The following is a 23,173-nucleotide window of genomic DNA, read 5'->3' as shown; positions in this document are numbered from 1 at the left end:
GTGGCGACGCGAATGAAAGAATGCAGCAATTATGAATATGTACACGTGTATGTATATGTTTGTGTATGTATATGTATATATACGTTGAAATGTATAGGTATGCATATGTGCGTGTGTGGGCGTTAATGTATATACATGTGTATGTGGGTGGGTTGGGCCATTCCTTCGTCTATTTCCTTGCGCTACCTCGCTAACGCGGAAGACAGCGACTAAGTATAAAAAAGATTACATATAAACATATACATACATACATACATACATATTCTCCCGTGGTGTAGCGGTTAGCGTTCCTGACCGTGACGCATTCACGGGCCGCCCAGGATCTAGCAAATCAATTCGAATCCTTGTTGCAGCAGTCGGTCCACGGTCAACACAGCTGTTCATCTACCCCTAGGGGTTGGTTGATAAATTGCGTACCTGGCTCAGGCTAGGATGGTTTCGGTGCATTATACATGACAGCTGTTGTCTTTTCCTATCGCTACCTCGTGCGCATGCGGGGGGGAGGGGGTAGTCATATCATGTGTGGCGGGGTGGCGACGAAAATGAATAAGGGCAGACAGTATGAATTATGTACAAGTGTATAAATGTATATGTATGTGTGTGTATATATACGTTGAGATGTATAGGTATGTATATGTGCGTGTGTGGACGTGTACCTCGCTACCTCGCTAACGCGGGAGACAGCGACAAAGTATAATAAATTAATATATATATATATATATATATATATATATATATAATATATATATATATATATATATATATATATATATATATATGAATGCAGGGGATATCGGTAAATGTTGTAAGCATGCGTTTGGTTGAATGCAGGGAGTATGACTAAATGTTGTGACAAAGCGCAATAATGTGGCAAGTACACGTTTGAATATATCTGAATGAGGTCAGTGTGCGTTCGAATGGTGTCAATGTACGTATGAATGGGTTGAGTAATCTGTGACTACGCATATAAATGTGGGGGAAATGTATTTGAAAATCGTGAGTATGCAGCTAAGTGTAGTTTGAATATGGTAAGTGTTTGAACGTGATAATTATACATTAAACGTGGGGATTAGCTGATTAAGTGTGTGTCGGTGCATGAATGTGGTTGTAAGTGTGAATATGGTGGGATGGAGATTCTTAATGTAAGTCTGCCACATTTGGTTTGTCTCACTGGATAAGGTACGATACCAGACTTGTAAGTATAATGGGAATATCTGGTTGGACTCAAAGAAAATCAGACTGTGTTAAGTAAATGAACTACATTTTCCGCTGGGATATGAAGAAATCACTCTGTTTCGACACCTTAACCTCCACTTACTTTCAGAATCAGCAGCTAACTTTGCAAGCTCATTTCCTTCATCCTCCCCCCCACCAAAAAAAAAAAAAAAATCCAGCTCTTACTTAACACTAATGTAGACCAGGGGTTAAAAGTTTAACAACATGTCAATTCAACTTGTCTTTAGCGCACGGTACATTTTAACCTGGTGGTCTCATCCTTAAAGCTGTAAGCCAAGCAGAGAAGCATCGTACGGAAAAGTTTGGCACCAACATGCACCCCGATATAAGAAAGAGTTTCACTTTTACCCATAAGACAAAAGCCTACTACCTGACAAGTAATAGAATGGAAACAATTTTAGGATAATATTATCAGAGGAATGTCTACTTATCAATACTAATTAATGCTATAATCAAATTTGATTAACCAAGGGAGGTAGGTGTTTGATCTAGTCAGCTTCCAGAAGTGATGCCAATAACATTATTGGGATTACTACCTCATATTATGGACGTAATGATTATTTCAGAAATAAAACATATATATACATATATAAAAAGCCATATACATATATCATAAAATACTTTGTTCAATGCAGCTGGTAACAATGAAAAACTTTCTACATTAGCCAGTTGCCATGTCCAACTCAATGGAAACAACACCTATGAGGCTTGGTCTGTATCTTAAGTCATTCTTTACCTTTGGATCCTTCTCGTAATAGTGCTGCTGAGTTCTGATCCATCTTGATGTAAGATGATCTCTGACTGTATGAGCTAGGGTGAAGTAGTAATCACGGGGAGTCGCCACATTTCTGTCTTTTACCAGTGTGTAATGGAGATGACGATTGAATGTCTTTTTGACATTGGCAACATTTTCAACCTGGGCAATCCCCCTTACGGAGATCTGCTTCCTTTTGTCGAGGTCGGATTGAGGAGTGGTCATGATGTCAGGAAGATGCTCCTTACACTGAACCTAGCCGTCCACTATCGCCCACTGCAGACGACACCTCTTTACACACACTGCCTCATGGACACCCCAAGGTCACGCCACACGCATGCGCTGCGCTCGCGATCCCCGGACCGCTAGATTTAAAGGGAGAAAGAAGAGCAACTCAATAAACCTTACCAGTGACCTTCACATGACCTCTCTAGGTCAGTGAAAATGCTTGGCAATAAGCGTGAAATAATAGCTCTATCATATCGATATAGATTAATTATTTTTTTCATTGTATATTAAGAAATATAATGCGTAAACAGAGTGGGTGACTTTGAGAAGGTCATTGAGCGGTATAATGTTCTCGAGAATCTAATTTGAGCAGTGGGGGTGGAGCACAATGACTTTGGTAAGGTAATCGTCAATCTAACCTTTCTTTTTTGAGAACAAGCCAAGCTATGATTGCTCGGCTATGGTAAGTACATGTTGATAGGTCATTATTCACTTTCATTCACAATGAATCAACAATGATTAAAGATGGAGCCAAAGTGGCACATCCGATGTTAGTGCCCACCTTTTCTTTCGAATATGGCTTCATCTATAGCCCACTTTGAGAAGTCACTATTATTCTGCACATTTTCCATTACTTGAAAAAATATGCTTGACAAATTATCTTGGCAATAAACCAGGTGACTGATTTATACATAATTTTTTCGAGTGTGATTCTTCAGCGGGATGACACATCATTTAGACGTTATATAGCTTTCCAAATAATGTTGATGATGGATTCATCATGTATATGTAAATGATCTTCACATCATCAATATTTAATAAAGAAGTTTAATCACTACTAAGGGAAAATAATTAATTGGCCTTGATATTGGAGATTCTGCAATTCTCTTGGTTCAAGGATCCTAAATTTGCGCCATCATTTAGACGTTATATACCTTTCCAAATAATGTTGATGATGGATTCATCATGTATATATAAATGATCTTCACATCATCAAGGTTTAATAGAGAAGTTTAATCACTACTGAGGGAAAATAATTGATTGGCCTTGATATTGGAGATTCTGCAATTCTGTTGGTTCAGGGAACCTAAATTTGCGCCATTAATGTTTGTTTCGTGGTTGGTGGATGCTACTCAGGTGCGCTCAGAGATAAAACCTCAATTCTATATCAGGGTATGAATTAATAATCAAAATTCACATTTATATGTTCAAGGAAGTGACAGAATGGTAACCTCAACATAGTTTTGCTAATCACTGCACGTATTTTAGTTTGTTGTCTGAATAGCTGGATTTTCTCTTAGCAACCTTGGATGCATTGAGTAATTCTCCGATGCCGCAAAGAACTTGATTTTTGAACAGAAATACAAGCTAAGCTCTACGGTATGTTTTAACGTCTTTTCTTTATGTATGAATTGTCTTTTCTATGTTGTATAATAATAATAATAATAATAATGATAATGATTATTATTATTATTATTATTATTATTATTATTATTATTATTATTATTATTATTATCATTGATTTTTGTCATGAGAATTTGGTAATTCTAGAAAAAAAATACTATAACAAGATTTTTTTCTACGCATTTTGTGCATATCACCATTACACTGATTTGATTATTCAGTTATACTGGTAACAATATTGACCAAGATTCACAATGCACCATTTCCGAATAGTAAAACAGTTGAGCAAGTTTTATTCCTCTCGTGGAGATAACATATACATTTACATGATCTCTGATCCGTATTGGTTTTATGTAATCGAATGAATAATGGAGTAAAACATATGCTCTATTCCACGTAAAGAGAAATTTCTTTCTGTTCGACATCGTTACCAGAATGACCTTATCAAGCAGCCCTGAATAAGAGGAAAAAAAATGACTATATAGCTGTTTACCAGGTAACTAAATATGAATAACTGAAAACGATTCGTACTAGAATTTGTTTGTACTCAACTGTTATACTTTCATAGAGTACCCAGTACCCATAAAGCCTAGCCTACATATTGATGAGAGCTATCACTTCAGTTTGGAGATTTTAAGTAGGTATATTTATCCAGTTGGAGGAATATTATCCAAACCGATATCACACATACACGCTTACCTTGGCTTCAATCTTACTCTGTGTCGTCTCCACATCAATGACAGACACTTAGAAATACTTTGTCCATCCACAGGATTCACTCTGATCTGCATCGTACCTTTGTTCAAGGCTTCGTCTATATCGCACAATCGTATCACTATACCCAACGCAAGGTTCAGGAATTCACTTGATTAGTGATCGCTAGTTTTCGAACACTAGGTTGACTATTCTTTGAAGGAGGATTGTTCTATTCTCATTAAGAGTCTTGGGAAACACTCTCCTATTCTTGTCAGTTGTGTCTTGAGGAAACTAGACATGAAAAATCGTTCCTTTAAATTGCCTGCTTCATGGCATATGAAGGATACGGTAGAAATGTGATTTAAACATGGTGCGAGACAAGGGCAAAGGGTTAGGTTAGTTACCGTGCACCATAATGGCGGAAAGGTGTGTTCATATAGATCCTGGTTTACCTCCGATAGCTTGCTGCCTGTCGCAATCCAGATTGCCTGTACTCACTTTACAGTGACCCATAAGTTCATTAGGTCTAACATATATCCCAAAATATTCTCTTGTAATCAGTTTTTCCTAGAACACTGCATGTACTGAAGCAAAACACAAAACACTGAACCCACAATTGTAGTTGGACAAGTTAGTTCAATACATTAGTCCTTAGATACTTTTTTCTTGGATTTGTAGGTTTGGCATGATGTAAGAAATATGTTGAGAATTAGTCGAAATTTGGAACATATGAAACGTATTTTCCAAAGTTAAGGGATAATTTCCCCCTTAGCTTTTCCCACTGGCAAGTAGCGACAAAGCAACTTTCATCTCTGGGGAACATGATAAAACTACTCTCCACTGGGGAGAAAGCTACCATTGAAATGAAAACATGTGATATGCATCAACACAGAAAATGTAATGAATACATATGAGCCACACACACACACACACACACACACACACACACACACACACACTACACATATATATATATATATATATATATATATATATATATATATATATATATATATATATATATATATATATATATATATTTTTTTTTTTTTTTTTTTTTTTTTTTTGCCGCTGTCTCCCGTGTTTGCGAGGTAGCGCAAGGAAACAGACGAAAGAAATGGCCCAACCCACCCCCATACACATGTATATACATACGTCCACACACTCAAATATACATACCTACACAGCTTTCCATGGTTTACCCCAGACGCTTCACATGCCTTGATTCAATCCACTGACAGCACGTCAACCCCGGTATACCACATCGCTCCAATTCACTCTATTCCTTGCCCTCCTTTCACCCTCCTGCATGTTCAGGCCCCGATCACACAAAATCTTTTTCACTCCATCTTTCCACCTCCAATTTGGTCTCCCTCTTCTCCTCGTTCCCTCCACCTCCGACACATATATCCTCTTGGTCAATCTTTCCTCACTCATTCTCTCCATGTGACCAAACCATTTCAAAACACCCTCTTCTGCTCTCTCAACCACGCTCTTTTTATTTCCACACATCTCTCTTACCCTTACGTTACTTACTCGCTCAAACCACCTCACACCACACATTGTCCTCAAACATCTCATTTCCAGCACATCCATCTTCCTGCGCACAACTCTATCCATAGTCCACGCCTCGCAACCATACAACATTGTTGGAACCACTATTCCTTCAAACATACCCATTTTTGCTTTCCGAGATAATGTTCTCGACTTCCACACATTCTTCAAGGCTCCCAGAATTTTCGCCCCCTTCCCCCACCCTATGATCCACTTCCGCTTCCATGTTTCCATCCGCTGCCAGATCCACTCCCAGATATCTAAAACACTTCACTTCCTCCAGTTTTTCTCCATTCAAACTCACCTCCCAATTGACTTGACCCTCAACCCTACTGTACCTAATAACCTTGCTCTTATTCACATTTACTCTTAACTTTCTTCTTTCACACACTTTACCAAACTCAGTCACCAGCTTCTGCAGTTTCTCACATGAATCAGCCACCAGCGCTGTATCATCAGCGAACAACAACTGACTCACTTCCCAAGCTCTCTCATCCCCAACAGACTTCATCCTTGCCCCTCTTTCCAAAACTCTTGCATTCACCTCCCTAACAACCCCATCCATAAACAAATTAAACAACCATGGAGACATCACACACCCCTGCCGCAAACCTACATTCACTGAGAACCAATCACTTTCCTCTCTTCCTACACGTACACATGCCTTACATCCTCGATAAAAACTTTTCACTGCTTCTAACAACTTGCCTCCCACACCATATATTCTTAATACCTTCCACAGATATATATATATATATATATATATATATATATATATATATATATATATATATATATATATTTTTTTTTTTTTTGTATACTTTGTCGCTGTCTCCCGCGTTTGCGAGGTAGCGCAAGGAAACAGACGAAAGAAATGGCCCAACCCCCCCCCATACACATGTATATACATACGTCCACACACGCAAATATACATACCTACACAGCTTTCCATGGTTTACCCCAGACGCTTCACATGCCTTGATTCAATCCACTGACAGCACGTCAGCCCCGGTATACCACATCGCTCCAATTCACTCTATTCCTTGCCCTCCTTTCACCCTCCTGCATGTTCAGGCCCCGATCACACAAAATCTTTTTCACTCCATCTTACCACCTCCAATTTGGTCTCCCTCTTCTCCTTGTTCCCTCCACCTCCGACACATATATCCTCTTGGTCAATCTTTCCTCACTCATCCTCTCCATGTGCCCAAACCACTTCCAAACACCCTCTTCTGCTCTCTCAACCACGCTCTTTTTATTTCCACACATCTCTCTTACCCTTACGTTACTCACTCGATCAAACCACCTCACACCACACATTGTCCTCAAACATCTCATTTCCAGCACATCCATCCTCCTGCGCACAACTCTATCCATAGCCCACGCCTCGCAACCATACAATATATATATATATATATATATATATATATATATATATATATATATATATATATATATATATATATATATATATATATATATATATATATATATATATAAGGACCCGCACTAAAAGCAAAGTTTACTTTTTTTCTTGAATCTTAATATTCTGACAGCTAAATTATATTCTATGTTTTGTTCAAGTGATGTACGTAAGCCAAAACTTATAAATATGGCAACAAGAGAACAGTTTAAAGCTTGGAAGACAAGGTAAGTTGCACTTTTTACGTGATACCGAATGCAACTTTTTTCCTTCTCAAGGTAACAGAATTCAGCTTTGGTTCATGGAATGGAATGGAAGTGTTTTGTAAAAATGAACCAATCCTAGTTTCTTTAATTTTGTGCTATATATCTAAGGTAACTGGCAATCGTTCTTCCACTGGTAAGTGTTTAAATTGCAATTCTTCGTTTGTTAAAAAAGATTACCAGTGGCGGCCATATGATGGCTTCGTGTGTGCGATTCCTTTATCAAGTTGTAAGATTTTTGCATATTTAATCTGATGGAATTATAAGCAACTAAACGTAAGCAAGAAAGTTTATTGAAATATAAATATTCCGTATTTTATGGTAAAACAGGCGTGAAAAATAACTAATGTGAATAAACTTTCTGCATTTGTTTTGTGGAGGAATCGGAGGTATTGTTGTTGTGGCGGGTGTAAGGACAACAAGCAGAGGTTCATTAGAAACATTGTCATTACCTTTATGGTAAGAAGCGCTCTCTGGTATAATTATTGCACAGTGTACGTGAAACGATATTTGATTTGACTGATATGGAGATTGATCGTTTTTTCTCCTAATGCAGGAGGACCTCAACAATTCGTGACTAGGACTCGGGCGGGATTAAATTCCGCTATGTCTGCGAGAATGTGGTTGTTTGTTTGTTCACCGTATTTGCTAGTTTTACTAGCAAATACATTGATATGAAGTAGACATAGTAGTTAGGGTAATCTGTGTTTATAGTCTTCCTTAATCGAAATAGGTTCTTTGTAGAGTTATCTATCTATGATGTATGAATGTTAAATATTTACGGTCAAATTGAAGAATTTTACTATCTTTGATTTCGCTTGTTTATTTGTGCTAATAAATATTTAATGTCGTCTCTCTTCCTTATCACCATTGGAATCTAACAATTTTTATATGGTATGATAGAATTTAGTGTGGAGAAAAGTCAAGATGGGATATCGTGATTGGGATTTATTTTATCCTGCAAAAGTAAATAATATATCACATTACAACCACCTTTTCTTTCCCTCCCAAACCCTTCTATACAGTCATTCAAATTTCTTCAGAACGTTTCGTTTCATCCTTACCTCACAAAGTCTTCGTATTAACAAGTGCATATACATATACTGATGCATACTTTGTAATTCTAATCTTTCCTTTCACCTATGATATTATTGATCTATTCCATGCATGTCCTGTAAGTCCCTCCCATACTCCTGGTGATAGCACAATCGCACCTCCTATCCCTTTTCTTAATAATTTCACTTATTTCTGTTCATACCACTCCTCCTTCTAGGCTCTCCCGCAACTTGTATTCATCATTTCCATTTTTATTCCATGCACCATGCCCAAGGATATGGGTTTCCCAGTCCCCAGCTCATCCAAACTATAACTTTTAAATTTCTCCTCAAGCTACCTTCTTTTACTCTCACCAGTCATCCCATTAACATTCAGTGCTGCATCATACCCTTTAGTGCCCCATTCTTGACAGGACTCTGGCAGAAGGTGGATCCGGTGCAGTGTTTCCCAGAGGCAGCAGGGCTCTCAGATTGTTCAAAAACCTTCAAGTGTTTCTTTTAAAAAGTATTTTCCCTGATGGAGTTGGGCAATACCTCCCCCTTTGGTTCCACCCCTAAGGGTGTACAAACAAGGTCTCCATGAAAAGGTGGAGGAGACTTAGATACTCTAGAAGACTACAATATCCCCTTGAGGCACTTAGATTTAACTTTTCCCAATGGATGGGCACTCTGCTGCCAGAGCAGCAGCACTTAGCCTCATTGGATATGATACTGCCATTGTAGTTTTCTCTTGGTAACTGAACCTTGTCGATATTTCTTTATACTAGTCAGAGTTGCAGGTGATTCTTGTCATTTGCACTTGCCTCTGATTATTAAAGGAACTATTGGTTCCTTCAGCATGCTATTAGAGTTGCTGGTGATTTTTGGCATCTACCTATGTCTACAGTTAGTAAAAGAACCACTGGTTCCTTACAGTGTTGGATAGAAAATTCATATTGTATAGTATACATAGTTAGGACTTCATTGAGCAGTTGTATGCCATATGTGGTCAGGACTGAAAAGAATAACTCCCATATTTTCCTTGATCTTCATTGCTTTTACTGTCATTGACTTGATTATTATCATAGGATTAGAGGAAAAATTGGTCCCAATCACTCCTTTGGTTTTGATTAATTCTTTCAACGTCCTCAACTATTCCAGAAGTTTTTCTGGTAGATTCCTCATTTAATAAATGGTGCAAATACAGTAGGATACTGTGTTTGTTTTTTCTTTAACTTCACAAGATAATACATTGCATGGTAGAGATGAAATTGTTATGAAAGATTTGGTTTGATATGCTGTTATTTCACTCTCCTCTTCCAGCATATGATATTGAACCATTCCAACAAATGTTCGGAGGCCTTTGAAGTTATGGGGAATGATCTATAGTGAAATGAACTGCATGGCAAAACCCAACCTGACCAACTCAGGCTACCTATCAAAACCTATCAACACAGATTTTTTTATGAGGCTCCAGTCAAGGACTAAAGTCCAACTCAAGGCTGGGCCCTAATTGAAAGATAGAGAGGTTAATGAAAAGGAAAAAGACGAGACAAATTATTTATAAATTTTGGAGGGAGTGAAAATCCTCTCTAAAATTTTACAATGTGCCAGGTCAGTTATTGAGAAAGGCACGAAAGACCTGAGAGTTCCAAAGTTTTGAGATGTATGAAAAGAAATAGTTATCAAAACAGCTCACCCTTGAGTTGCCAACAGCCACAAATTAATCATGTGACACAGCAGCTTTCCAATTATTGTGTGGTCCAGCTAGTGATGGAGGCACACAAGCAACCAGCTCTCAGGAGCAAAAACTAAAGTAATACCTATAGAAGAGATGAAAGTGAACCATCATTGTGGCCAAGGGCAAGTTGGTCATTTTGAAGTTTGCTTTGGAGAATTTATAAGTCGGACCACTTTCGACTCAACTCTATCTAGTTAGAATACAGAGCTATAACCTCCCAAGATATGAGAGTAGTATTCCATAGTAAGACAGATCAATCCTTTATATGAATGGAGCATTTGTTTAGAAGAGAAATACATCTAAATAGGACTCCCTTAATGTGGGGTTTCCAAGACAGAGTTAATGTTACAGTAATACCATGTATGTTCTTTGAGTCAAGAGGTGGAATTACAGAACTGTCAAATAAGAAAAGAAAGTTGTGAGGAGTTTTTGATAGTGATATAGGTAGAAACAGACTTGAAGGGGTTAAACTTAACCAGATTTTGTCTCCCTCACTGAGCTATCCTGTTTAAGTCTGAGTTTATTGAGGAAGTGGTATTGAAATACAGATCAAGTGGGAGAAGGAGTATAATTGAAGGATGTGGAGGAATGCAGATTTAGTCATCAGCATATGAGTTCATTTTGTTCTTTTGATAAAGGGAAAAAGTGTAGGAGACAGGACAGAACCTTGAGGGACACCGCTGTTGATGGAGAAAGGGAGAGAGGCTGATCCATCAGAATCTGCAGAAATAGATTGGCCTGACAGGAAGTTAGATATGATGGAGCAAAGTGAAGGAGGGAAGCTTAGAGATGAGTATGTTCATTAAGTCAAGAGATGGAATGACAGAACTGTCAAAGGAGAAGGGAAATTTGTGAGGAATTTTCAATAGAGAGATGGTAGAAACTGGATCTTAGAGGCATTAAACTTTACCATATTTCATTTACCCTCTGAGATATCCTGTTCAAGTTTATTGAGGAAGTTGTTTTGAGCTTCAGATCAAGTGAGAGAAGGAGCAGAATTGAAGGATGTGGAGGAATGCAGTGTTGAGTCATCAGCATATAATGTTTATTTGTAGAAGAAAGGAAATTGTTGATATAAAAGAGAAAAAATGTAGGAGACAGAACAGAACCTTGAAGGATTTTGCTGTTGATAGAGGAAGGGGAAGAGGCTGATCCATCATCAGCAATGGATATAGATTGGCCAGAGAACTTAGATATGAGGGAGTAAAGTGAAAAAGGAAATCCAAAAGAGGGGCACATCTTGTCAAAAACTGGATATATCGAGGGCAACTACATAGGATTTACCAAAATCTTTTAGGGATGATGTCCAGATAGAAAAAGATCACCAATGGATCTCTCCTTACTGAAGCTATACTGATCAGAAAGAAGACTGTTAAATTCAAAATGTTTGAGGAGATGGGAATTGAGAAGGGATTCAAAGTTTTTGGAAATGGTAAATGTCAAAGTAACTGGACAATAATCAGAGTTTAGAACAGTCACCCTTCTTAGGGATGGGATGTACCAATGCCTTCTTCCAGTAAGAGGGAAAAGTTTGGCTTTTAAAAATGGAACAGATGAGCAACCACAGATGCAAGTTTACTGGTTTTTAAACAAATAGAACAGATGAGTAAGCACAGGTGCAGGTTCAGATGCACACTCTTTCAGTACTCTGGGATGGTTGCCATGAGGATCTTAAACCTTGTATGTGCCCAAAGAGGGAAGCACTTTTCGGACAGTGTGAAAAGAGAGTACTGGAGGGGGCATAGGATTAGTAAGGGAAGCATCAGGCAAAAGACTGGTAGAGTGTTGCTTTTTCTATGTCAGATGGAAAGTGAAAGAAAGGTGGAGTGACTTTTCTTAGGAATGCCTTTAGCTAAATACCAAAAAGCCCTATCACTGGATGACAAGAAAAGGTTATTACACTTCATTTGAATTTAGGAATGTTTTGCCTCATAGATAACGTACTTGCAGTGATCATGGGCAGTGATAAATGCTGAATGGAAGTTGGAGATAGGAAAGTTTTTCCATGCCCAGTATGCTTGATCTCTTACCTGAATGGCCTCAGAACAGGAACAGTTGAACAATGAATTGGAAAGACAGGCCATTTTAGAGGAAAAGAGGATAAATGCTTCCATTCCTTGCAACAATAAACTCTGTTGTGGTTTTAGCAGATATGAAAGCATCACTAGAGACTAATTTACCTGAGGAAGGTTGGAATAGTATTTTTGTATACTATTCTATTCAGCTTTGTTGAGGTGGCAGTATTTACATTTGGGCTTGTAAGGGGGGGGAGGTGCCATTAGAATAGATACATTTATAAAAGTGTGGTTAAATGAACCAATTAGAGTGAGATTTGTGTTGTTACAGCACAAAAGATTAGAGGTAAAAAAAGATCCAGAAAGTTAGGATAGTGGTCACAGCGGTCAGGAGTATAGGTAGGGTGGGAGATGATTTGCTCTAGATTATTGAAAGTAGGGAAAGTGATGGTTCCAGTCCCCCACTATCCATATGGGAAAAATTCAACCATATCCTATGGTGAATGTTGAATCTTGGCTTGCAGGTGAGAGAATACCACAGTCCATGGCAGGATTTTACATAGTTAAAGAAAGATGTGAAAATGTGAAGGAAAAAAAAAAAATAGTGAAATTGGAGAAAAATGTAGCTTAGACATTGAAGCTTATTGATACAGTGGTTAAATTGATGAGAACTGCTATTGACGTTTGTGTAAATAAATTATACATTTCCTTTTTTCCATAGCCAGAGGTTGAACCATTATGTGACATTCATTTTTTTCATTCATTTCAAGCTAGAAGTTTCAGTTTTCTAAATTGTTTCTTACATTTCTCATATGTATATATATGTATGTGTGTGTGTGTGTATATGTGCGTATGTATGTGTATGTGTGTATATGTGTATATGTATATATATATATGTATATTATCCCTGGGGATAGGGGTGAAAGAATACTTCCCACGTATTCCTCGCGTTTCGTAGAAAGCGACTAGAGGGGACGGGAGCGGGGGGCCAGAAATCCTCCCCTCCTTGTATTAACTTTCTAAAATGGGAAACAGAAGAAGGAGTCACGCGGGGAGTGCTCATCCTCCTCGAAGGCTCAGAGTGGGGTGCCTAAATGTGTGTGGATGTAACCAAGATGTGAAAAAAGGAGAGATAGGTAGTATGTTTGAGGAAAGGAACCTGGATGTTTTGGCTCTGAGTGAAACGAAGCTCAAGGGTAAAGGGGAAGAGTGGTTTGGGAATGTCTGGGGAGTAAAGTCAGGGGTTAGTGAGAGGACAAGAGCAAGGGAAGGAGTAGCAATACTCCTGAAACAGGAGTTGTGGGAGTATGTGATAAAGTGTAAGAAAGTAAATTCTCGATTAATATGGGTAAAACTGAAAGTTGATGGAGAGAGGTGGGTGATTATTGGTGCATATGCACCTGGGCATGAGAAGAAAGATCAAGCGAGGCAAGTGTTTTGGGAGCAGCTGAATGAGTGTATTAGTGGTTTTGATTCACGAGACCGGGTCATAGTGATGGGTGATTTGAATGCAAAGGTGAGTAATGTGGCAGTTGAGGGAATAATTGGTATACATGGGGTGTTCAGTGTTGTAAATGGTAATGGTGAAGAGCTTGTAGATTTATGTGCTGAAAAAGGACTGATGATTGGGAATACCTGGTTTAAAAAGCGAGATATACATAAGTATACTTATGTAAGTAGGAGAGATGGCCAGAGAGCGTTATTGGATTACGTGTTAATTGACAGGCGTGCGAAAGAGAGACTTTTGGATGTTAATGTGCTGAGAGGTGCAACTGGAGGGATGTCTGATCATTATCTTGTGGAGGCTAAGGTGAAGATTTGTATGGGTTTTCAGAAAAGAAGAGTGAATGTTGGGGTGAAGAGGGTGGTGAGAGTAAGTGAGCTTGAGAAAGAGACCTGTGTGAGGAAGTACCAGGAGAGACTGAGTACAGAATGGAAAAAGGTGAGAACAATGGAAGTAAGGGGAGTGGGGGAGGAATGGGATGTATTTAGGGAATCAGTGATGGATTGCGCAAAAGATGCTTGTGGCATGAGAAGAGTGGGAGGTGGGTTGATTAGAAAGGGTAGTGAGTGGTGGGATGAAGAAGTAAGAGTATTAGTGAAAGAGAAGAGAGAGGCATTTGGACGATTTTTGCAGGGAAAAAATGCAATTGAGTGGGAGATGTATAAAAGAAAGAGACAGGAGGTCAAGAGAAAGGTGCAAGAGGTGAAAAAAAGGGCAAATGAGAGTTGGGGCGAAAGAGTATCATTAAATTTTAGGGAGAATAAAAAGATGTTCTGGAAGAAGGTAAATAAAGTGCGTAAGACAAGGGAGCAAATGGGAACTTCAGTGAAGGGCGCAAATGGGGAGGTGAAAACAAGTAGTGGTGATGTGAGAAGGAGATGGAGTGAGTATTTTGAAGGTTTGTTGAATGTGTTTGATGATAGAGTGGCAGATATAGGGTGTTTTGGTCGAGGTGGTGTGCAAAGTGAGAGGGTTAGGGAAAATGATTTGGTAAACAGAGAAGAGGTAGTGAAAGCTTTGCGGAAGATGAAAGCCGGCAAGACAGCAGGTTTGGATGGTATTGCAGTGGAATTTATTAAAAAAGGGGGTGACTGTATTGTTGACTGGTTGGTAAGGTTATTTAATGTATGTATGACTCATGGTGAGGTGCCTGAGGATTGGCGGAATGCGTGCATAGTGCCATTGTACAAAGGCAAAGGGATAAGAGTGAGTGCTCAAATTACAGAGGTATAAGTTTGTTGAGTATTCCTGGGAAATTATATGGGAGCGTATTGATTGAGAGGGTGAAGGCATGTACAGAGCATCAGATTGGGGAAGAGCAGTGTGGTTTCAGAAGTGGTAGAGGATGTGTGGATCAGGTGTTTGCTTTGAAGAATGTATGTGAGAAATGCTTAGAAAAGGAAATGGATTTGTATGTAGCATTTATGGATCTGGAGAAGGACATATGATAGAGTTGATAGAGATGCTCTGTGGAAGGTATTAAGAATATATGGTGTGGGAGGAAAGTTGTTAGAAGCAGTGAAAAGTTTTTATCGAGGATGTAAGGCATGTGTACGTGTAGGAAGAGAGGAAAGTGATTGGTTCTCAGTGAATGTAGGTTTGCGGCAGGGGTGTGTGATGTCTCCATGGTTGTTTAATTTGTTTATGGATGGGGTTGTTAGGGAGGTAAATGCAAGAGTTTTGGAAAGAGGGGCAAGTATGAAGTCTGTTGGGGATGAGAGAGCTTGGGAAGTGAGTCAGTTGTTGTTCGCTGATGATACAGCGCTGGTGGCTGATTCATGTGAGAAACTGCAGAAGCTGGTGACTGAGTTTGGAAAAGTGTGTGGAAGAAGAAAGTTAAGAGTAAATGTGAATAAGAGCAAGGTTATTAGGTACAGTAGGGTTGAGGGTCAAGTCAATTGGGAGGTGAGTTTGAATGGAGAAAAACTGGAGGAAGTGAAGTGTTTTAGATATCTGGGAGTGGATCTGGCAGCGGATGGAACCATGGAAGCGGAAGTGGATCATAGGGTGGGGGAGGGGGCGAAAATCCTGGGGGCCTTGAAGAATGTGTGGAAGTCGAGAACATTATCTTGGAAAGCAAAAATGGGTATGTTTGAAGGAATAGTGGTTCCAACAATGTTGTATGGTTGTGAGGCGTGGGCTATGGATAGAGTTGTTCACAGGAGGATGGATGTGCTGGAAATGAGATGTTTGAGGACAATGTGTGGTGTGAGGTGGTTTGATCGAGTGAGTAACGTAAGGGTAAGAGAGATGTGTGGTAATAAAAAGAGCGTGGTTGAGAGAGCAGAAGAGGGTGTTTTGAAGTGGTTTGGGCACATGGAGAGGATGAGTGATGAGAGATTGACCAAGAAGATATATGTGTCGGAGGTGGAGGGAACAAGGAGAAGAGGGAGACCAAATTGGAGGTGGAAGGATGGAGTGAAAAGGATTTTGTGTGATCGGGGCCTGGACATGCAGGAGGGTGAAAGGAGGGCAAGGAATAGAGTGAATTGGAGCGATGTGGTATACCGGGGCTGACGTGCTGTCAGTGGATTGAATCGGGGCATGTGAAGTGTCTGGGGTAAACCATGGAAAGCTGTGTAGGTATGTATATTTGCGTGTGTGGACGTATGTATATACATGTGTATGGGGGGGGGTTGGGCCATTTCTTTCGTCTGTTTCCTTGCGCTACCTCGCAAACGCGGGAGACAGCGACAAAGTATAATGATAATAATAAAAAGAAAGATGTAAAATTTGTAGAATTAGGAAAGCAGTAGGCAAACAAAGGAAAATTGTAGTAGTTGAGAGACAGACCTTGAGTCAGATAACAGACATTATAGTGATGATATTGGATGATAGATGAAAATAGCTTGGTATCATCATTTTCCTATAGGATCCGGAGAACCTGGAAGTGAGCCACTGTATTTGGAAAGATAATGATGTGCATAAGTCCAAAAGCTCCTTTTGTTTACTTTCTGAATTGTTTGCACAAGAAAATGAAGTGTAATGATAACCTCTCTGAAAACTGAAAAATAGTCCCATACACATGTCTTTCTTTTCTTTCAAACTATTCGCCATTTCCCGCATTAGCGAGGTAGCGTTAAGAACAGAGGACTGGGCCTTGAGGGAATACCCTCACCTGGCCCAATTCTCTGTTCCTTCTTTTGGGGGGGGGAAAATTAAAAAAAAAAAAAAAAAAACGAGAGGGGAGGATTTCCAGCCCCCCGCTCCCTCCCCTTTTAGTCGCCTTCTACGACACGCAGGAATACGTGGGAAGTATTCTTTCTCCCCTAGAGGAATTAGACATTCAGAATTGCATTTATTGCTTAGAAATTATTATTGGAACAAAACAAAAATGCAGTGGGAACTCTTCTAAGTTTCATTTTTTTTACAAGAAAAGTCTGTTTTTCATATACAAACTCTACTGATTTGGATTTTTCATGATAATTGCAATTACTTATTCTTTAAAGGTGAAATGATTAGCCTAGAAATAAAGTGAGGAAATTAATGCAGCTGTTTGCCCTGAACAGTGGGTAGAGCAGACAGGAGACTGTTGTTAATGCTGCATTAATCCTTTTTCCCTTTTTTTTTTTCTCCTAGGATGAATAAGTATCATCCAGGATGGGTGCTGGGTGGAGTGAAGTGGGAGTGGAAGGTGTGCCTCTCGAGCTGGTATATCGTGTCCTCCGCCATTTGTCCTTGCGTGACCTAACAACTCTCTCAGCTACAAGTTATTATCTGCGAAACCTCATTGATGAATCCCCGTTGCTGTGGTCCCATGTACACACAAAGGTATGTTAAGGGAAAAATAGTATAATTTTTTCCTCCCAAGACATTTTTCTTATATTTCATGTCCTTCATTTTGTAGATAAGTTGTTAGTGTTCTCTATTGAAAGAAGCATTAGTATTTATGTGATACTTCTGTCCTAATTATTTATAGTACTACTCTCACTTTGATAGTTCAGATTACTTGTTGGAGTTCTTGTGGCTACAGGTGTTAACTCTCTCTCTCTCTTTGATAGTTTTACATCTCTCATGCTTTTATTACTGCTGTGTTCTGTTATCTTCCTTCATACCATACTGTATTTTTGAAAGTATTGGTGCATCTCCATACAATCATGCCAGAAATAATGGAACCATAACACGATTATTTGCTTCTTTCTGGCATAAATCAGATACGCAAAAAAGTCAATTTTGCTATTTCCAAGTCAGTGACAGGCTTGCATAGATATTATTATCATAAGCACAAATCATGCATATGGTAGAATCATTCCCATGGCAGGTGTTACTGAACTCTACCATCTCTGGTTACACTAAGTGGAAAGTCATCTTTGACGAGACTGTATCATTGGGAGTACAGTCTCATGAAGAACATCTCACTCCAAAGGGTCTTCAATTCCCTGCTCCTGGAAATCATGCAGCCTTGGACTGCAGGAGCCTTCACAAAAGTCTTAGGCAACACCAGAACTCTTACATAGAAATTAATCCTGGGGTAATCATATATAAATGAATAAAATTCACATGATACTTGTGATTGACAAATGCTACACTCATATTGCATTATAACTTGTGTAGAATTGTAGCCTTAGAGGATCCCCTCACTCCACTGCCAAGTAGAGAGCCTTTACATTTTGGTGCTCATTCTGTGGTTAAGCGCACATAGCAAAATAGCTTGAGACATAAGAAATTCCTCGTGATGGCACAGACTCATTGGACCACAGTGAGGGTGGTTGAATGTGGTCATAGACATCGGTGCTTGCTTATTGCATAGTGTAGCCATTGTATCTGAGATGCTGTATTCATACCCACAGATAATCAAGTTTTATTCATATTTGTGAGGTCATTGTAGATTTATTTTAATGGGGATAGACAAATCCATGTGAATACCCATGTTAGATGAGGATTCACTGTAATGTCTGTTGATCACGAACATCATTCACCCATGTATTATTATTTATATGCCTCCCCTTCCCATTTTTTTAACTAAGTATTTCCAGTCACCACTGGTGTTTCAGCTCACAACTTGACAAGCTCTTCCTCGTTTCTATTTACATTGGTTCCATGTACACCCTCAATTGCCACATCATGCTTTTCTGTATTCAGATTCTCCAACCCCACAATTTGAATCCTTGCATCAAAATTGTTAGAGCACTCAGTATGCTCCTCCCAAAAAGTATGACTTTCTTCACTCTTCTCACTTCAGTACTAGATGCATAAGCACTAACAGTTACCCATGTTTCATAGTCTACTAACATTCTAACCCACATCAGTCTTGAGCTTGTGTCCTAATATTCTTTAGCATAGACCCATAGCTCTTTCTTCAACAGAATCGCCATCCTGTTCTTTGGTTTTGCCCTTCACTGACACTCCAGACACTTCCAGACTGTTGTACTCCCCTCCCTTTCAACCTAAATTTACTTAGAACCAGAACATCCAGGCTTCACCTATCAAGCAATTCACCTCTCTGCCTACCCATCCTGGTTACATTCCACACAAGTTCTGGCACCCTGTCTTCCCCTCATGTGGAGAAATCCTTGATTGGTTTAGTCTTTTGTTCCTGTTTTTGGTAAGTGATGATACAAGAGAGGATGGTTTCCAGTCTTGTGTCCTCATCTTTCTCAGTTTGTTTTGATGATTTAAAAGGGAACGCACAATGTTGTTTTCCAATGAGTTTTTTACAGGATAAAACTTTCCAGAATGTAAGGTAATTGTCATAGGGCACCTTTAAAGTTGTTTTCAGTGATGATGAAAAGGGTTAAAAGTGCAAACCCAAATTTTTTTTCTAGTTGGGGCCAAATTTGGTATTGTTCACTTGGCAAATGTGCCAATATCCTGCAAGAGCAGACAAATGGATCAGCTAGGCAGAATGCTGCATGTTAAAAGTTGCCCTGCATTGTCAAAAATTCCATCATAATTTTTAAGCTTTTTAGATTGTAAGAGTCTGCATTTGGGAAAATGTATATTACAGACATCATTATTTATATTACACCAAATACAGATGAGTAGCCATCTACATTTTGATGACTACTGATGTATTTGAGATATTTTTCTGTTTCATATGTAGAGATGAATTTGTATGTTATGCATGATATTGTGCCCAAAATTTTCTATTAATGTCAGTACATTTGCATGATTTTTGAACTTTTAAGTTTTTAAAAATGATTTCAAAAGAATTTATTAGTGATATGTACCCCCACAGGAATTATGGCCTAATGAAAAAACTTGGCATTGGTTTGAGAGAGCAGCACTGTGTGGTAATGTGGGAGCCAGTATCAAGCTAGCTGTTGCTCTGCTTTACAATGAAGGAGGTGAGATTATGTAATTTTAACATTATAAACTTTTTTTTAAAGACTGGTCACAGCAGAACTTTTCCAAGACAGCATGTGTTTATCATACATGTAAGTTTTCATTACCATATCTCATATCCTCTTCTGCTGTTCACTGAGTATGTAAAATAGTCTAAGCGAATGAGATAATTTTTACTGTTCAGTTATGTTATTTTTCTCCCCTTAAAAGTGCTTAAATTGATCTGAAGATAGAATAGAATTTTTTTACATTACTCCTCATCGTTCAACATGATGCCAGAGTTAGGAAATTTCATCAACCCAAATAGCAGAGAATGCCTTTTTTATCCTGCTTGCACCATTTTTCTTCCAAGATTCACATTTGCTTTCCTTTAATTCATCAATGCCATCTTTTTTATTTTTCTGTTAATTATTTAATTGCTCAAGTCCTCGTATGAGGAAGTATTTGCCCAGTTGCTGTGGTCCTTGCATGAGATCTAATACTTCTCACTCATATAAGGAATCCCATTGATGTTTGATACATGTGTCTGATGCCTGTTTCAACTGGAATTCTCTCACGAGGTTGGCCACAGCAGTAGAGTCTCCATAACTAGGGAACTCCAGTGCTCCTTCTTAGCCTTTTGTGCCTCACCCTTTACAGGCCAGTGGCAGAGGGCAACTCTAGTGCAGTGTTTGCAGAGGCTTCTATCTACTGTTCCTACTGACTACTATCCAATGCTCCTACCTACTACTTCTACCTAATGTTTCTACCTAATGCTCCTGCTAAAGGTTCCTACCTACTACTTCTCTCTATTGCTCCTACCATTTTGCCAAAAGGCAGGGCTAGCCCATAGTGCTCACTGCAGGAAAATCTAGGGTTACAAGGAATGAGCTGTGTAAGTTAAGTGTTGTCAAATGTTACATATGACAAGGAGAGATTGTATGTTGTGAACAGAATGCCAGTAGTCCTTTTGTGAGGGAGGCAGAAAGAAAAGACAACTACTTGGGTCAGAGGAGTGCAACTTGACAACCAATGAAGTACTGGCTCACTAAGCAGCTGCCACAAACCCTCCTAGTACCAAGGTACACCTCTCTGGTCATTGGCTGCTAACTAACTGCTACAACTTACATATATCCATATATTTCATAAACATCCTTCTGCTATAACTGGAAAGATTATGATAAGTGATGAAATAGAACAAAAGAGAAGTATATGCTTATAGAAGGCAAAGCTGTAACTAGAGAAATAATATTTCTAAGCATTTTAAACTATGAAAAAGGATGAAATTGATGATGACATGAATAGAAATACTATGAATTTTGTTAAGGCTATAGATTTACGCTGACCTTCAGGGATTCCATTATGTTCGTATAAACTGTAATTTTGAACTCATTTTGATGGCAATCCTTACATGCAGTGAAGTTGCAGTCCTAAAGAAACTTTGTGTCAGTGTTTTGTAATGAGTTATGTAAGTGCCACTCTCATGCATCACCAAATAAATGACAAGGAAGCGTAGAAAATTTTGCTAATTTTAAAACAGATGAACAGTTACTGTATCAATAGTACTTATGTTCATTTATTCGTGCAGATTATGTTCAGTCAGTAAATTATTTGTACCATAGTTTGTGGTATGTAAGATGCTCTATTATATTGAATGTTTTCCGAAATTGGTAGATCATTTTGGAAAATAATTATTAATCATATATAAGGGATTCATTTTTCTTTAGTTGACATGCATGAAACAAAACCTTATATATGTTTAAATGTAATAAATTTCAATAAATAATAGGTACTGTACTGTACTGTTGATATTCCCTCAAAGGCTCAGTCCTCTGTTCTTAACGCTACCTCGCTAACACGGGAAATGGCGAATAGTATTTAAAAAAAAAAGAAAAAAAAAACTTGTGTTATTCACAGATCATACAGTTCCTAAAACATGAACAAAAGCATTCCTGCATTTCCACCAGAACTAGAAAATTATTCTTTGCCATACAGTAAACCCTCAATTTAGTGAACTAATGTGGAGAAAGGGGTGTCTGTTAATGCTGAAAGTCTGTTAAATTGAATGTAACCTATTTCTGTGCCACATTTAAGTTCACATGCTTTCTTTTAACTCTGTCACTTGATGCCATTTTGAATTGTAAGAATTGCAATTCTGAAATAACAGAAAAACTCTATACAAACACATAATATCTTGAGCCAGACTAAGACTAAAACAAAGCATCGAAATTGAGACTAACCCATGCTACCAAAAACAAGTGCGATATGAAATGCACATAGTTTGAGATTTGTAATTTTTAGAAATCATTTATATTGGGGTCCTTTAAATCGAGGGTTTACTGTACTTGAAAATGTATTGGAACTCTTCGATGAATATAACAGTGTATGCATTTCTAAAAAGTGTTACTCTGTGTGAAACTGTCCCAAATGATGCCAACTTTTGTTAAAGCTTAATATTATACATACTTTCCTGAGGAATATTTTCTCATACTATTCTTTTTTGTTGCTTAATTACATTGAAGATTATCGTAATGAAGAAGCATACTCCGTTACATTTATTGATAGAACTTCATCTACTATACAATTGTATTAACACATTCAGTTTTAGGTCAACACTTGAATAGTGGAGGAGAGCATGGGAGGACTGCTGTGCCATTGTTGTTTATATATTTACATTAAACCTGGATGCATAGACCGGCGAATGCTATGCAAACATCATGTCGTTTGCACTTATAGGTTATTCTGAGTATTGTACTGTATATTTGACACAGGCAGTTTATTGATCTCTTAATTCAATGACATGGAAAAGCATATGGTATACATCAGTATTTTTTAAAAAGGAGTACCATACAGTGCTACAAAAATCTTGTGGAATCATTGCGCAACAGTTTCAGAGTTGCAATTTGATAGTTTACAAGAGAAAATCTGGTAACAATGGGTAAAGGGCATTTCGGACATTATGAATCAAAACAAACTGCCTATGTACTATAGTTACCTGTTTGTATTTTTAAGGGTAGTAAGTTTTAGGGAGTTCATATATATTTATTTTATTTTGCT

General features: G+C 38.4%; 2 protein-coding genes across 2 annotated transcripts in view; one reads left to right on the top strand and one right to left on the bottom strand.

Annotated features, from left to right (window-relative positions):
* Glyp (glycogen phosphorylase) overlaps nucleotides 1-2,316 on the bottom strand; it is a 61,831-nt gene extending 59,515 nt beyond the window's left edge. The window contains exon 1 of the mRNA XM_071694146.1: nucleotides 1,973-2,316. Coding sequence (XP_071550247.1) covers nucleotides 1,973-2,215 — 243 coding nt within the window. The 5' untranslated portion in view covers nucleotides 2,216-2,316. The remainder of the gene's footprint in view (nucleotides 1-1,972) is intronic.
* Nucleotides 2,317-7,899: 5,583 nt separating this feature from the next.
* The window catches only part of LOC139766029 (cyclin-F-like), a 65,833-nt gene continuing 50,559 nt past the window's right edge, over nucleotides 7,900-23,173 (top strand). Inside the window, exons 1-3 of the mRNA XM_071694145.1 lie at nucleotides 7,900-8,017; nucleotides 17,432-17,623; nucleotides 20,031-20,139. Coding sequence (XP_071550246.1) covers nucleotides 17,453-17,623; nucleotides 20,031-20,139 — 280 coding nt within the window. The 5' untranslated portion in view covers nucleotides 7,900-8,017; nucleotides 17,432-17,452. The remainder of the gene's footprint in view (nucleotides 8,018-17,431; nucleotides 17,624-20,030; nucleotides 20,140-23,173) is intronic.

Source organism: Panulirus ornatus, chromosome 56, assembly GCF_036320965.1.
Source record: "Panulirus ornatus isolate Po-2019 chromosome 56, ASM3632096v1, whole genome shotgun sequence".
NCBI classification, from domain to species: Eukaryota; Metazoa; Arthropoda; class Malacostraca; order Decapoda; family Palinuridae; genus Panulirus; species Panulirus ornatus.
The sequence above is the reverse complement of the archived record's forward strand: the minus strand, read 5'-3'. Positions and strand labels throughout refer to the sequence as shown.